Source organism: Podarcis pityusensis (genome assembly GCF_964106645.2).
Source record: "Podarcis pityusensis genome assembly, chromosome: 8".
NCBI lineage: Eukaryota > Metazoa > Chordata > Lepidosauria > Squamata > Lacertidae > Podarcis > Podarcis pityusensis.
This window is the reverse complement of record NC_138033.1, coordinates 25,029,885-25,045,980: the sequence shown is the minus strand read 5'-3', so window position 1 is coordinate 25,045,980 and position 16,096 is coordinate 25,029,885. Positions and strand designations below refer to the sequence as shown.

General features: G+C 46.5%; 1 protein-coding gene across 2 annotated transcripts in view; it reads right to left on the bottom strand.

The window, feature by feature from the left end:
* SLC9A1 (solute carrier family 9 member A1) overlaps positions 1–13,577 on the bottom strand; it is a 76,646-nt gene extending 63,069 nt beyond the window's left edge. For both annotated transcript variants that reach the window (XR_013989314.1, XM_081015733.1), the window contains exon 1: positions 12,154–13,577. Coding sequence is in view for 1 of the 2 variants with exons in the window: in XM_081015733.1 (XP_080871859.1) it covers positions 12,154–12,499 (346 nt within the window). In the remaining variant the exon portion in view is untranslated. The remainder of the gene's footprint in view (positions 1–12,153) is intronic.
* Between the last annotated feature and the right edge of the window lie 2,519 nt (positions 13,578–16,096).

Here is a 16,096-nt window from a genome sequence, read left to right as displayed (position 1 = left end):
CACGGCCTCTCCACATCTGCTCTGGAAGGCTGGTGGGGGAACCCCAGAACAGTTTTAGGGAGGGCACAGGGGAAAGAGGGAGGAGTCCTGTTGGAAAAGCCTGAAGCCTTGCACTGTCAGAACAAAGGACTTAGTATGACACTGGATACAACCTACTATTTTGTCAGTGCTGTACATCCTTAAACCGAAAGTTAGCCTTCATCTCACGCTCATATGGAATGCAGAAATGCTTGATCCAGGCATTAAGAGCCAAACTACATGTTATGGGCAGGTAAATATTGCTTTAAAAAAAAAATCTCATGGGAAGTTCAGTGTTTTGTTTTTAAAGCAGAAAGCAGTTACTTATGGGTGTAAAATCAGAAGCAGGGGGAGAGAGTTGAAGGGGGGCACTTAGCACCTGGTCATTTTTCCTCTCAAAATCACCTCCCAAAAGCTATTCCTTTCCTCTGCTCCTGAGAGTAGGGACATACCTGGAGCCACCTTAAGGTCGGGGCAATTTTGAAAGGAAAATTCTGCAAGGGCACAACTAAAACTCCCTTCCCCAGTCACCTTTCCTCTGCTTCCAATGAAGTCTTGAGTTGTTGCTTTTGGTTTTTTATTTCTTTAAGTCAGGGGGAACTTGCACAGAACTCCATTTAATACATAGTTTTGCCTGAGCAACTAACATATTTTGGGTCCAACATCTTTATTATTTATTTATTTATATTAAATTTGTGTTCCGTCCTACATTCGAAGATCTCAGGGCAGTTCACAAGATTAAAAACAAACAAACAAACAAACAAACAAACAAACCTCATTTCAGAGATTTTAGAGAGTATATAAGAAAATTTTAGTTTAAAAATTGCTGGGAAAGGAGTGTATCAGTTGTATGCTGAGGTTAACTGTTAAGAAATTTAGCTCTCAGTGCTTTGGACTTAAAGTCTTGTGACTCTAGGGGGGGAACCACTGACACCAATTTTTAAGCATCAACAAAAATGGAGGGATCCTTCCATTATATGAGGTGACCCAATGCACTCTGTCCCACTCCTCTATGCCTTTGCTATACAGTGGTACCTCGGGTTACATACGCTTCAGGTTACATACGCTTCAGGTTACAGGCTCCACTAACCCAGAAATAGTGCTTCAGGTTAAGAACTTTGCTTCAGGATAAGAACAGAAATTGTGCTCTGGCGGTGCGGCGGCAGCGGGAGGCCCCATTAGCTAAAGTGGGGCTTCAGGTTAAGAACAGTTTCAGGTTAAGAACGGACCTCCAGAACAAATTAAGTACTTAACCCGAGGTACCACTGTACAGTAAACCCATGACTTAAACAGCGGTTTTGTTCCAGGGATCACACCTAAAGCTAGAAACATGTACGGTCAAAACACATTGGGTTCAATGGCAGGTGGACCTTGCCCAAGTCATTTTCACAAGAACTCTGGCCCCTTTTTTATTTCAGCAAAGCTGAATGTGCACAAGTTAAATGCATGCAAGTTGCAGGCTTACTCTCCTTTGTGTAAAACTGGAAAACTGAAGGACCTGAAGTTGTGCATATGAGTGATTTTTACATTATTTTCATCATCATAAAATAGCAGTTAACAACATTAACTGTGCAAGAGGTTGTACCGGCAGATTCTCATCTTTGAATTTACTTCCATTTTCTTGCACAACGCTCTGCTGTGAGGTGCAAAACAGCCATTCCATGTGAAGCAGAGCACCCACTGGATCCAATCCGCGGAGGACATTATCTGGTTACCTTTGCATATTAGTTCCCACACACAAAAGTGTTACTAGCCCACATGCATTTACACTATCCTGCCTCCCAACACACACCTACGCTACCCATTTTTTATACACCTGAGGTCTGAAAGTGGGAGGGAGGAAGCAATGAAAAGCTGAACTACTCTTCCAGATTATAGGAACTCCCCCTCCCTGGTCACTTGGAAGGAAATTCTAGCTCCCCAGAGGCGAGGGGTAATTTACATGCCTAGTGGAAATATCTGTTATACTGAGCTACGGTTGTTAAGAAAATTCAGGAGAAGCAGCAGCAAAGAACACTAAGAGGGCTGGAAACAAAAATCAACGGTGTTCATTGGTTAAGAAAGGTAAGATGACCAAGAGTATTTGGGGAGTTAAAAGATGAAGGTTTACTTCCAGGGTGAACGTTACTCCGGGGTTCAATTGTGTTGAGCGTGTATCTCAAGAGAGCAAACGTTGCAGTAGAAAAGCCAGGATGTCATTGCAGGAAGCCGCCCAAGAGAGCAGATGACATTTCTGCAACGCAACCATCCCACATTACAAAAATAGCACATTGTGTAAACGGACCCATGTGAGGCTTGTCGCGGGTGAGGTATATCTAATAAGCTCCTTGATAGCACATGGCTCAACCCATCACACAGCGGTCAGACAGTCTGTCCAAGTGCACACAATCTGCAAGCAGTTCACTTTTTCAATCATCATAATTAATACGAAAAGGCTTAAAGCCAAGATCGTTTGGCAGCCAACCTTGCTTGCCTAAATTATAGAGGTACGTTCTCCCCCCGCCCTGTCCCCAAAGCACTGGTTGGAGTTAGGTGGCAATTAAGAGCCAGGTCAATGAAGCCGGTGGCTGCACACCAACCCAATCAGCCAGTCCTGACCTAGACAGATTGCAAAACCCAAGGGTTGCAAACAGAAAACCGGCGGGGGGGGGGCACCCTCTGCAATGACTCAGTCATTACAGCAGTCCCAGCTAAGAAGAAGAGCTGCATCAGCTGCTGATCTTACATCACACACAGCTTAGCAGAGGGGGGTGGAGGAAGAGAGAGTCAGGAGTGGAAGAAAGTGTACCCAGAGGCTGCATTATGTTAAAAGACACCTCACAGCTTACAGTAATAAAATGTTAAGGGCATCTATGCCAGCCTTCGCCGGCCAGCAGCCTTCCAGAAGTTTTGGACTACAACTCCCATCAGCCCCAGCCAGCATGGCCATGCCCCTAAGGTGCAGTCACGGCAGAGCAAGCCATGAAACTCAGGTAAATACCAAAAGCAGCCATTTAATAGATTGCGCATTAACACAACACACACATGCACGGTGGGCGGGGGGAAGGCACTCAGACAAAGGCCTTCGAGACAAGCCAGGTCTTAAGTGCCTAAAAGTATAAGGTATCCTTCTTTGTTAGTAGACAGGGCCTTTATTTCCTTTTAAAAAGTCTGTTGACTAGGAATTTGGGTTTGAAGGATCCTGGCAGCCCTAACCTGGCCAAGCCAAAGTCTAGCTTCACTTCAAAGCTTGGGGATGGGAGTATGAGGCCAAGGCCTCCACCTCCAGTATATCTTTAGAGCAGTGTCATACCACTTTAAACAGTCATGGCTTCCCCCTGCAAAGAATTATGGGAATTGTAGTCTGTTAAGGGTGCTGAGAGCTGTTTGGAGACAGCTGTTTGTTTCACAGATCTACAATTTCCAGAGTTCCCTGCGAAGGTGGATTGACTGCTCTGGGAACTGCAGGTCTGTGAGGGGGAAAGTACTCAGCACCATCAACAAACTACATTCTCCATACATTTACATTCATTGCTCTGCCCCCTTTGACTTATTGCTGCACCCACAGCACTGGCATGTAGCCCCTAGAAGAAAAAGCGGCCCTCAGGTTGGAAATGGGTTGCTACCCCAGCCTTAAAAAGTCACGCTTCTCCAGCTTGCCATCTCCAAATAATTATTTCCACACTGGATTTTTTCCTCAGGAATCCTTCTGCAATGCTAAAGATCTCTGGGGCACGATCCAGGGTTTACATAGGGAACAGGCAAAGCTCAACTAAAAGGGAACAAAATATTTTGACAAGGTGATGGTGGGGGTATCCCACTCAGCCAGAAGAATATAAAGACGCTTGACAGACGGTCCAACACCAGTCATGAACATTCATCACCCAAGTTCCTTTGCGCCTGATACTTGGACTCTTGACAAAATGTCAAGGAACAGATGGCTTGCGCCTTGCGACTGTCATCACAGATCCAGAACCCGGTGATAATTAAATCTGTCTCCAGAAGAAGGATGCTTGGCCTAGCTCACTAAAGATCAACCACAATTTTAGCTGGAACCCACAACCAGGGATGAAGAACTTGTAGTGTGCCAGATGTCACAGGTTGTGCTAGGGGTGATGGGATTTGTAGTCCAAAACATATGGGAGGGCACCAGGCAGTGGCTGCTGGTGCCCATTGAGGCTGGTAGGATGGAAGGCAGGGAGACTAACAGCAGGTGGGGTCAAAGCCAATGACAGACAGAATCAGAACCAATTATAATTTTGTTCTGATCCTCTTCCCTGCAGAGTTCTACAAGGGCAACACTGAGGCTAAGGAAGAGGAAGCTAACTGGTTTTAAGTAAGATGGCAGGAAGGTGGGGCTGCGCCCCAAGGAGCTTGGTGGGGCTGTGCCCCTTTGACCCTGTTGCACCAACATCTGCAGGCACCAAATTGGCATGTATTTAGCATGTATTTCTAATGGGGTTTTCCATTCAATTTTTTATGTTTGAAATAAAAAAGACTTCTCCATATTCAGATAAGGCAGAATTTGCACAAATGTTGCCAGAGAGCAGACTGAAAAGAAGAGGGGAGGAGTTTTAGTCTGGATCAGGATGTAGCCAGGTTCCAGGATCACTAGGTAACTGGTTTTAGAACATATAGTTAATAGTTCTCTACATTAATGGCAACACAGGTGCAATTTTAGTGTTAAAGAGGGGACAGTCAGCCAAATAAATTAATGAGGAGCCAAGCGATGGCTGGAAACAGGGACGGTGTATTACTTTCCTCCAATAAAGAGGTACAAACTTTTCCATGATTTAACGATACATCCATTTTTCACCTGGGGCTAATACATAATCAGAGTGTTAAATAGGAACGAAGGGTAACAAAAAAAAGTCCTCATGCAGAACAGACTGTACCCCTTTATTATAACACTTTTGGCAGGAGGCTGCAGCCTGGAAGACCATTTAGGTCACTACAGAGCAAAGCAATTGGAATGAATGCATTTTGGAACAACACATCTAGTTTGGACACGGAGTGCTGTAATACTTCAGGGGCAGCCTACAACTCCCAACAGCCCTGAGCATTTTGTTTAGGGTGGCTGAGGCTGATGGGGGTTGTAGCCCAATAACAGCCAGGGACAGTGTGTTGGCTACCCCCACCATCCTTTCTAAAGCATGCCCACATACCGTCAGGTTTTCATTTTAAGCATCATTACACACCCTCAGGATTTGGGATAGCAGCATGCTTTTAAAAAGAAGAAAGCTTAGTGAGCATAATTCTTGCCTTACCAATGCCCCATCATGTAAGCAAACAAGTTTGCTTGGGACATTAACACACGAGCCCCCTACAAGAGCAACAGGTGGGGCAGACAATCAGATAAAAGTGCATGGCAAGCAGCACAAGACAGAACCACAGAGGCAGACAAGTATCCTGTTATTTCCATCTCATCTGCAATTGTCTGTCTCGGTACTACAATGAGATGTAGGAGTGGTGCCAATTAAACACCCAGATCATCAGACAAAGAGGTGGATGTGCTGGAAAATGTAGCTCAAGCCCCCTTTCTTCTCCCACATCATTAAAAGTGGAGGCGCATCAGTCCAGCAACCAATTTAAGCAAGCCACACTTATCTGGGAGACACACAGATTTCAGAACTAAATTGTTAGGCTCAACATTGCAATTGAGAGTTATGGGCTAAGGCTGCAAAACACTCCCGGGTAATTATCCTGCCCATGTTGGTCTGACCTTACATTAGATGTCTGGAAACTGGCTGGAACAGAAGCAACTATTAGAGAGGTGTCTGCATTAGGGAAGGAGAAGAACTTGGTCCAGTCCATATTTTAAAATGCACCAACCACCCAGACTAATACACTGATGGGAGAATTCAAACTTTGCACTTTTTCAACCAAAATTAAGAAGGCCACAGATTCCCCATCCTTGCTCTAGGGGAGGCTTCAACAGCTCAGGGACTCCCCCAAGGAAAGAGGCCTGGTGTCAGGTACAGATGTGCCCTCCTAAAGTATCTTAAGTTGCATCAATATGAACAAAGGCAACGTATTATAAGATATTTCTGACCACGTTCTGCACCTGCCACGTAGAGCCACTATGGTACAGTGGAAAGCATGTCAGGCTAATTGGAGAGAACCAAGTTCAGACCCCTGGTCAGTCATGGAGCTCTCACTGAATGAAGTTTCTCAGGGTTGCTGTGGGGATGAAATGGAAAGGGGAGAAAGACCCATGTACATAGCATTGATCTCCTTAGAGGAACAGCCAGATATAAATGAAATGAGTAAGTATGGCCCTTTAAGCACTTTTTGTAAAATTTAAGGCAGCTGTTTTATTCTTTTTCAGCACCTACAGTATAAAACAGCCTTCCCCAACCTGGTGCCCTCTAGAAAATGTTAAGGAGTACAATTCTCATCAGCCCTGACTACTGACCGAGCTGGCTGGGGCCCGATGTGAGTTGAGAGAGTCCAACAGCACCTGGAGGGCACCAGCTTGGGGAAGGCTGATATGAAACATAGAGTAACAGAAAGGAATAGAGACTTGTCTGAAGGTTCACTGTCTGAAACATGCATGTAAGGAAAAGAGGGTAGGGAAGGCAATGGATGAGATACCGTGAATCAAAACAACTCTATGAATTAGAGAAGGTTGCATGAAGTCAGAGGTGATGCATCCAAAGTCATGGAAAAGCCTCTGGATGAAAAAAAAACACACACATTCCGGGGATAATATACTATTGCAAAAGAAAGATGATGTCCTGTGGGGGCTGGGAGGGCAGGAACTGGTCTTCTGGCTAGATGTGCTCTGCCAGCCCTGCCCTACCTAGTGCTCTGCACATGTTCTACACTACAACTATTGGGTGGTCCTGGTCTCCTTTGGCAGGAAGGGCAAAATATCAGTGTAATAAATAAATAAATTCCCATCGGCCCTGAAGCCACTGGCCTGCTGAAGGCATACTCTGCTGTCTCCCTTAATAAGGATCCTCATTTGTCATACTGATCTGTAATCCCTCTGTAGAAACATGCAAGCAGGATGGGTTTCTGCAAAGCTAGCTGTTTAGTAGAGGAGGGCGCTTTTAGCTTTTAACTGCTTGCAAATAAAGATGAAAACTGTCAGTTATCAGTAGTATTAACATTATCATTAATTAAATTTGTATGCTGCCCTTCATCCAAAAGTCACAGGGCAGTTCACAACATAACAATACAAGATGAGAACACAAAATACAAAACAAAAACAAACCAATAACTGCCCTCCCACAAACACATTTAAAAGAACATAGAATGTTAATCAGCCCAAAGTCTGGTGAAAAAGAAAAGGTTTTGCCTGACGTCTAAAGATATGTAATGAAGGTACCAGGTGAGCTTCCCTTGGGACAGCTTTTCACAAACTGGGAGCCCCCACAGAAAAGGCCCGTTCTCATGTTGCCACCCTCCGGACCTCTCGCAGAGGAGGCACACGAAGAAGGGCCTCAGGTAACAATTGCAAGGTCCAGATCAGTTCATAAAAAGAAGAGCTAGTCCTTGAGGTACTGTGATCCCGAGCTATTTAAAGGAGCCTGTGGCCCCCCCCAGATGCTTCTGAACTACAACTCCCATGACCCCCAACCACTGGCCACCCTGGCTAAAGCGGTTGGGAGTTGGAGTCCAACAACATCTGGAGGGCCACAGGTTGTACTGCCCTCTCTTATGCCTTGAGATTTGTGCATTCATTATATTACAGGACTCTAAGCTGCATAACAACATATCATATCGCAGTGAGAAGGGAGCGTTCAAGACTTCTAGGAAATGAGGCTGGGATTTCCACCAAATGATGTAACTTCTGCTGACACATTTTTCACATTTGTGGCATTCCAATTTAATATGAATTTCTATGGAATACTTGCGTTTAAGCACCAGGAAGAAACATCCTCCTTCTCCCAGACCTTTGACTAATTAAACAATCTATGGCCTTTTAAAATGTGTAGGGGGAAATTGTTTTGTTTGTTACTATGTTATGTATTTTTGTGTTTATATATTCGAAACCGTCCTGTGATCCTCGGATGAAGAGTGGTATAGAAATTTAAAATATAATAATAATAATAATAATTTTATGACTGAAGAGTGAAGACAGATTCTTAAATAGAACCTATTTCCATTAAAATAGTGTATGAAAGTGTAGCAAATAGTTCAAAAGTAACAAACAATTCTTAAACAGCAAAGATGGGAAACCTGATGGTTTCCAGATGTTGCAAGACAAAAACTCCCATCATCCTGGAGCATGCTGTCTGAGGCTGATGGGAATTGAAGTCCAGCAACATCTGGAGGTCAGCAGGTTCCTCGTTCCTCATCTAGCGTATGTATCTTTATGCAGATTCAGACTTTCTGGCAGCTTTCTCCTTGCACTGTCTTTGCTTCCTGTAAACATAAAGTCCAGTCATTTAGAACTTGAGTATTACACCATCCACAAAACACAGGAAGTAGCCGGCCACATCCACATAGGCTTGCACATGGGTACTTGTTTGACCAGCATTCCCACCTCGTCCTTCCGTCCTCCACAAGCTTCTGCATATACACCGCCCCCCATCTCCGTTTCCTTGTGCATTATCTGCCAAGTCAGTGAGACGCTTGACAACATGCATTAATGAAACAACTGCAGGGGAAATGTTCCATAAGTCATGTGCAGGAAACAGCATACCAAAGGAAGCCACCTACTTGTTGGGGAGCACAAGTAGGGAGATGTCCTGGCCCGTACGCGGGAGGGGCAGGAGGAGGAAGGAAGAAGAGGCCATGGATCAGAGCCCTCCTGCTGAAGCCCCCAACTTTGAGACTCTCCCTCTGAAAGCCACACAGGGCTCCTCCTTCCTTGGCTCAAGATGAGAAGACAGGGCCATCCAATGCCGGAGAGGACACTTCTCCACCAGATGAGTGGGGGGAGAGCTGCACATCACAGATTGAGCTCTCAGGGGAGGAGGAAAGAGGAAGGGACAGGAGCAGACTCAGGTCCTTCCAAGAGACAGGAGCTCCCCACGTCAGGCCAGGAGTTCACAGTGGGGCAGGCAATGTGCACAAGTTAGCTGGACTTACCCTGCTTCTGTTTAAAACTGATGGGTAGGCAAAGCCAATTGTAGACAGCTTCCCTATGCAGTCTCCATTTGCAGGTCCTGATCCTGGAACTCAGGCCTTGTCCCTGAGCTGCATTTAAGGAACCTTGCAGCCCTTCTCCTAAGTTGGTTTGATCCTTGCCACATCTCTGGGGCCTAAGAGTGTCTGGACCAAGTCCTCCCTCTTCTCTTGTTGCAGGGTTTGCACTGTCTTGTCTGCTGGCGTAAAGCTTGGCTTCTTTACATAAAGGAAAGGGCACTTGTTATGATCAGCACTGCTTTGCATCTAGCTGGTCAGGGTGAGAACAGGATGCTGGACCAGATGAGCCTCTGGCCTGATCCAGCAGGGCTCTTCTCATGTGCTAGGTCAGGGGAAGCAACACAATCATCACTACTCAACTTTTCCCTTGCAGGTACTTTGTGCACTGCATACCTCTCAGCCAAAAGCACCTGTCTCCTTTTCAGTACTGACATTTTATCATCAAACAGCCTAACCTAAATCAAGGCATTCGGATGTATGAGATCCCAGGCTATGTTAAGACAGCCAGTCCTGCCACTGGTACCCAATTTCCCAAGAGGCAAACATGCAACTCCATGACCCTAGTTCTTCATGCAAGTTTTTAACATTAATAAGGGGGCAGGTAATAGCACAAAGGAACAGATCATGAAAGCAAGCACATCTCTCTCCATCCCTTTTCCTATCACTTCCTCAGTGAAACAGAGGTAATCTCTGCTACAGTCTGGGATGGAGCATAGAAGTCATCCCAGCTTGGAGGAGAGCTGGTGTGACCTCTATTCAGAAGGCAGCTTTAGAGCCTGTGATACAGGCCTCTTTCACATGCAGAGATAAGTCATAGTTAATGGCTTATTAGGATCAAGCAGCATGATCACTCCCACTTCACTCCTCCCAAGGCGTGAGCATGAGCAACAAGCCATGAAGTGTTAGCTTCTCATTAGGTCTGAACCTGGGAACAAACCACAATAATTTGTCCTTGGCCTGCTGATCGGTTCAGCCAGGAGACACAAACCGTGATCCTGGTTTGCATATAATGAGACGAGGCTTTGAGGCTTGCTGCTTATGCCAGGGAACGAGCTAAGCAGGAGCGATCAGGCAGCGTGCACTAGCAAACCTCTCGACCCTGAAAAGCTATTAACTGCAGCAAAGTATTACATGTAAATTGGGCCACACATGCGGGATGGGGAGGCTTGGGCCAGGGGGCAAAATGCAAAGATCCAGACCTCTCTGTTTGGCCCTTATGGTCACTGGCATGAGGCCCCCAGAAAGTTGCCCAGAAGAGAATGTAGCCCTCAGGCAGAAAAATACTCCCTACTGCTTCTATAAATGGGAGCAGGGCTGCACAATTGTGGAAAAAAATCCTTTGCTGCATCCACTTAGGACACTACTTGCTAAGTTAGTCCCTGAATCTAGGAAGGTCAGCCTTGGCTTCAGAAGAAAAAAGGAGGCAGGCGTAACAGAAAGCTGTCTTTGTGTATGATCTCTTTCGCCTGGAGTTTCCAAGAGCACTGTCGAGCATCAAGCAGAGGGGGTGGACCAGATGGCCTACAAACCCACTTCCAATATTTGAGCAACTTCACCTTTGTCCACAGATTGTCTTCAAGGACTTGGATCTACCATGAACACAATCATTGTTACTGTCTTCAATGCAACATAGGAATACAAGAAAGCTACCTTATGCGAAATAAGATCATTGGTCCATCTAGCCGAAAAACATCTACACTGACCAGCAGCAGCTCCACAGTGTTTCAACCCTACCTGGAGATGCCAGGGATTTCTTAGAGCTTTGAATGCAGAAGGTTCCAACAATGAGCTACAGACCTTCCACAGTAAAGTTAACCATTCTGAAAACCATTTCCCTGAAAACCCAGGACCAAGGAACCTGTTCATTTTTAATCAGCATTTGAAATTTGCCAGGTACCTTTTGCACTAGAGACTAAGTGAATATGCCCAGGCACCTGACATCTCCACCATCTGGAGGTGAATTTAAAAACACATCCTGAGGAATTCTGTGATATTTTATCTGCACAGTCAGAACAAATTTCAGGAACCAAAACGTCAAATTGAAAAATATGACATTCGAGATGTCTGGCCCCAAAATGGCAACAAGACATTCCGTTTTGGCAATTGTAACCCCGGTTTAAGGAGCCATTTGGCGCCCAGCTTATATATCTGAGTTTCTAACACTGCTTATATTGCATGTGATCACAATGGGCCAGATAATACATAGCACATACCACAAGGGAGTTCTATCCTGAAGGAGAACATGGGAACTTCCTTTGTTTAGTATGCAGACGTGACCCTGCAGAGTATCAGACGCTTTGCACCTAAGCAAGCACCACATGTGATCATGTGTCATGTACACAAAGAGCATCATAAGAGAAGTACACCACTCCACAAACTAAGCATTCTGCCAGGCCTCTGGTTAAGTCACGTAAGTGTCTCAGGACGGCCTCAACAGTATGAAGGGAGTAGCAATTTCAGGGAAATGCAGCCCTGCAATGCTTCAGATCAGTGGTACCCATCAGGGCAAGCCTTGGGGGAAGAAGTCATGGGTCCCACTCAGAAGAATGAGCAGGAGGGTCCCCAAGCCCAGCAAGACTGACCTTCTGCAGTGAATGAAGCAAGACACATTACCACCTAGGAAGAGAAGTCCACACCCACCCACCCAGTAAGATCTTAAATTGAAAATCTAAAATCACCTGGCCAGGGGCAGATCTACTATGAAACTAATGAAGCTTAAGCTCCAGGGCCCCCGATTCCCACAGGGATCCCAGAAACAGCTTTAGTCCACACTGCTTTAGAAGCATGACTCGAATTGATTAATTTGTTGTTGTATATATTTCAACAATCCCAAAGTTTGAGAGTCAGCAGAACAGATGTTGTAAACAACCGCACTAAAGAAAGTAAACAGTGGTTGCCCAGACCCTGTCGCTGGGGGCCTCATAACAGTTGAAGCTTCAAGGCCTCCAAAATGTAGGTCCACCACTGCACCTGGCAGTACTGGTTCTGCAAAAAATACAAAATGCAGACCTATCATCATACACAAACACACACCAACCAACAAGACACATTACATACCCAGTTTCATGAGGCAGGCGAGCAGGATCCATAGCGCAATCTCGAAGGGGATCCTTACATGCTTGTAGTCGATGCCCAGGACAGGAAACGCCTTCTGGTGCGTGTGTTTTCCGGGAGCCGAAGTGTTCTTGGGGTGCTTGGACTCAGGATGGCTGTCTAGGGGCACCGGCGGAGCGGTGGTGATGCTCTCGACCGCCGCTTTCAGCTCCGGGGAGTAAACTTGCTGAGTGACCCCGGGGTTCACGCTGCCGGTGCTGCCCGGCAGCAGCCCCAGGAGGGCCGCTGCGCAGAACAGGAAGGGCAAAGCCCGGCAAGAGCAAGGAGCCCCCAGGAACCTCGCCCCCATTGGGCCTCCGGATCTCTCCCACTCCAAACGAAAAAGATAAAATGAAACGCACCCAGGAGGAGCTGCTGGCCTTAGCAGGCGGCCGCCGTGGCTTCTTTGAAGGAAGGGGGGAAATGTCAGAGGACACAGCTTCCAGGGAGATGCTTCATTGGAGGAGGAAGAGGGAGCCCGAGAAATAAAACGAGGCCACCGAAGGATCCCGTGTCCAGACGGAAAACCTAAACGGAGACTGGTGTGGTAAAGCTCTCATAATATAAGGTCAGGGGGCGCTTTCTTTCGGCTGCGTTCTTCTCCTGTTAGGGATGGACGAGGGTGGGGTGGGAGAGAGAAAGAGCCTGCGGCTTTTCGGGGCGGGGGAAGAGTCCCAAAAATCTTGCTCCTGCGTCTGGGGTGCCCTCTAGAAAAGAGAGGCAAGGTCTGAGAGGGCGGCTCCGGGAAACGAGGAAGGAGCAGGCAGCGGCCGACAGCAAGAACCCCACGCCCGAGGGGAAAACGGGACCAGATGCCCAGGCGAGAGGCAGGAGAAGGAAGAGGGCGGCGGCGGCGGCAGCTGCAAGCAGGGACCCGGACCAGGAGGCAGCCGGGAGCGCGAGAGGGAGCGCAGCCGCAGCCGGAGGGCGAGGAGGAACCTCTGGCGTGGGGAAGCCGGCGGGCAGGCCGGGCGGCTGCGGCGGGGCAGAGGATCCGCCGGTGGGAGCTGGGAAGGAGGAGGAAGCGGTGCGTGTTCCGGCTCCTCGTGTACTGCAGCGCGGCAGCTCCGCCCGGCCCGGCTCCTCCTTCCCCGGCGCGCGCTGAGCTCGCGCTCTGCTGCTCTCCCGCCGTCTCTTCCAGCCAAGCCAGCGCCGAGACAAGGACACGGGGAAGGAGGAGGAAGAGGGCGAGGAGGCGGGGCCTCGGCACCCACGGCAGCCTCCTCCGGGCGGGAGCAGCACTACACGGCGGGGAGCCCACCTCCTGGGGCGGAAGGAGAGGCGGGCGAGAGCAGGGCGCCTCAGCCCGGGAGAGGCTTCGCGCGGCCTCGGGCGAGCTCCTCCTCCTCTCCTGCCTCCCTTCCCGCCTTCCCTAGAAGAGGAAGAGCTGGCCGGTCGATGGGAAGCTCCTCGTGGGCAGAGACCCGTCTCCCGGTCTCCCCATGCGCAAGGGCGTCGTACGAATAACAATGCGTGGTGGCGTTACGCTCCCGGCGTCTCTCCAGGAAAAGAAAGCCAACAAAAAGTGGCTGAGGGCATTTTTCTTAAGAGTGGCTACAGCTGCATCAAGAGCATAGTAAATAAAACCCGTTCGATGGCAAAAATGGTTCAGGGATATACAGAATATCCCAAGGAGGAGACCTTGCTACGATATCGTCAAAATAGCACAGGTGCACACTGCATTTTAAAAATAGCAGCAGCAGCAGCAAACGGACATATGAAAAAACTGCAAGGCAGCCAGAATAAAACCAATCATAAAAAGCCAGATAGTATAAGCTGGTTTTTCAAAGCCAGCCTAAAAATGGCAGGGGAGAGGTTTGATAGATATCTACAAGGAAAGAGTTCCACATCAGCAATGTCACACCAAGAGGGTCCTGTTCCTGGTGCTCATTGGTTCTGATCTTAACTCATGGAAAGCCAGAAGAAAGGTTTTCTGATACTTATCTTAGGGCTGATAGGTTTGTGAGGGCATGCCTCAGATTACCTGGCTTTAGGCTATTTAGAGCTTTAAGATCCCATCTGCACTATGCTTTTAAAGCCACATACGACATTAAACAATTAACAGAGTGGTTTAGCAGTTAATCTCTGCAGCCCCCATGAAGCATGACTGTTCAAAGTGGTAGGATATTGCTTTAAATGTATAATACAATGGGACCTTAGGTTGAGCCATGAAACAAATTGGCAATCAATGAAATTGATGTAGGATTGGTTCAATATGTGCTTGACCATCTTGTTCCTCCCAGCATCTTGGCAGCTACATTTCATTTGTACAGTGGTACCTTGGCTTAAGAACAGCTTAGTTTATGAACAACTTGAATTAAGAACACTGCAAACCCAGAAGTAGGTGTTTTGGTTTGTGAACTTTACCTTGAAATAGGAACATGTTTTGCTTCCTGTTGAGTGTATTCTATTTGTAAATTGAGTCCCCTGCTGCTATGGGAAAGCATGTCTTGGTTTAAGAACACTTTGGTTTAAGAACGGACTTCCAGAATGTATTAAGTTCGCAAACCAAGGTACCACTGTACTACTCCCAGTGCCATTGTTAGGGAATGGCCCAGGAATTCCAAGATCTGGGTCTATTGTCCTGGGTTCCAGGTCTTCTGTCCTTACCCCATTTTTAATATCTTAAAAATAAAAGCTTTGCTTTATTTTGTCTACATTCATAAAATCTCTATACCACCTTTTCTCCTAAATAATCTCAGGCCGATATCATGCACAAGCCCATGCCCTGGGCTCCCACCCTGTACAAATGCATATTAATGGAAATAAAGTACAAAAATGCATTGTATTAGGGGAAATGGATTTGCAACAAATTGCATATTAGATAGAACTGCTTAAACACACGTGTGTATTTGGAGAAATTCGCACTAAAATGCCAATTAATTTTCATGAGGACTTTTTTAAAAAGTGGTAAAACCAATGTGGAGAACTGAATTTAAGATTGGAAAAAATTAAAACTGAGAGAAACCAAAATTGATTTCCATATTCCTGTTTGAAAATTAGCTGTCCTTTAAAGCACATTCTTTCCCTCATAGAATTCTGGGTGCTGTGATTTGTTAAGGGTTTCTGTGCACTGTGATTCTGAGAGGTAAACTACAATGCCCAGAATTCTTTGAGGGAAAGAAGATGTTCAACATGTGCTTTAGCAGTGTAGCATGAACACAGCCTGTAATTGTCAAAATTGTTCATGCAGTTTAAGAGCTTTCTTTTAATGCTCAATCCTGGTAATGTAAGTCCACTAGAACTTAGTTCTGCTTTCTCAGACAGCAGAGGGCAAATTGTTGTCCCCTTCCTTTCAATTAATACAATGGCAGAACCATCCTTGTGTCTTTGATTCCCCATCTAACAACCTTATAGGAATGCAGGAGGAGGAGATGTGAAATGTAAATATTTGGGAGGCAATTTGTACATTGTAAGTACATCACCAAACCTCTATGGGCGAGCACTGTTATCTGTAGCTTCAACTTACACCAGTGCAGAACAGTATATGAAACCACATTAAGTTAGTTTAGTTATGTGGATGCCAGTTTCCCTACCAGCACACTGACTTACTAAAGAAGATTGTGTTTGTGGACTCATTTCAGCCCAAGTAGCATCTTGGATTCAAATATCGTGATTTAAGTGGACTTCGGTAGCATAACAGCTAGTTTGGTTCAAACTGAGGTCAGCAACTAGTAGCCCCGGGTCAGATTTGCCCATCTCAGATATGGAATTTGGCCCATCACTAAAGCTAGAGAGGAATGTGGATGAGCAGCATCTGCAAGCAATGAAACTTGGAAGCAGGCCATTTTGAGAGGTGGAACAAGCAGGAGGCCTTGACCCCCATTTACTGTATTTATCAATGTTCCTCCATGGCAATGCTTTGCTGCTGATCAACTAAACCAGCCTGACTGGTAGTGATGAATGC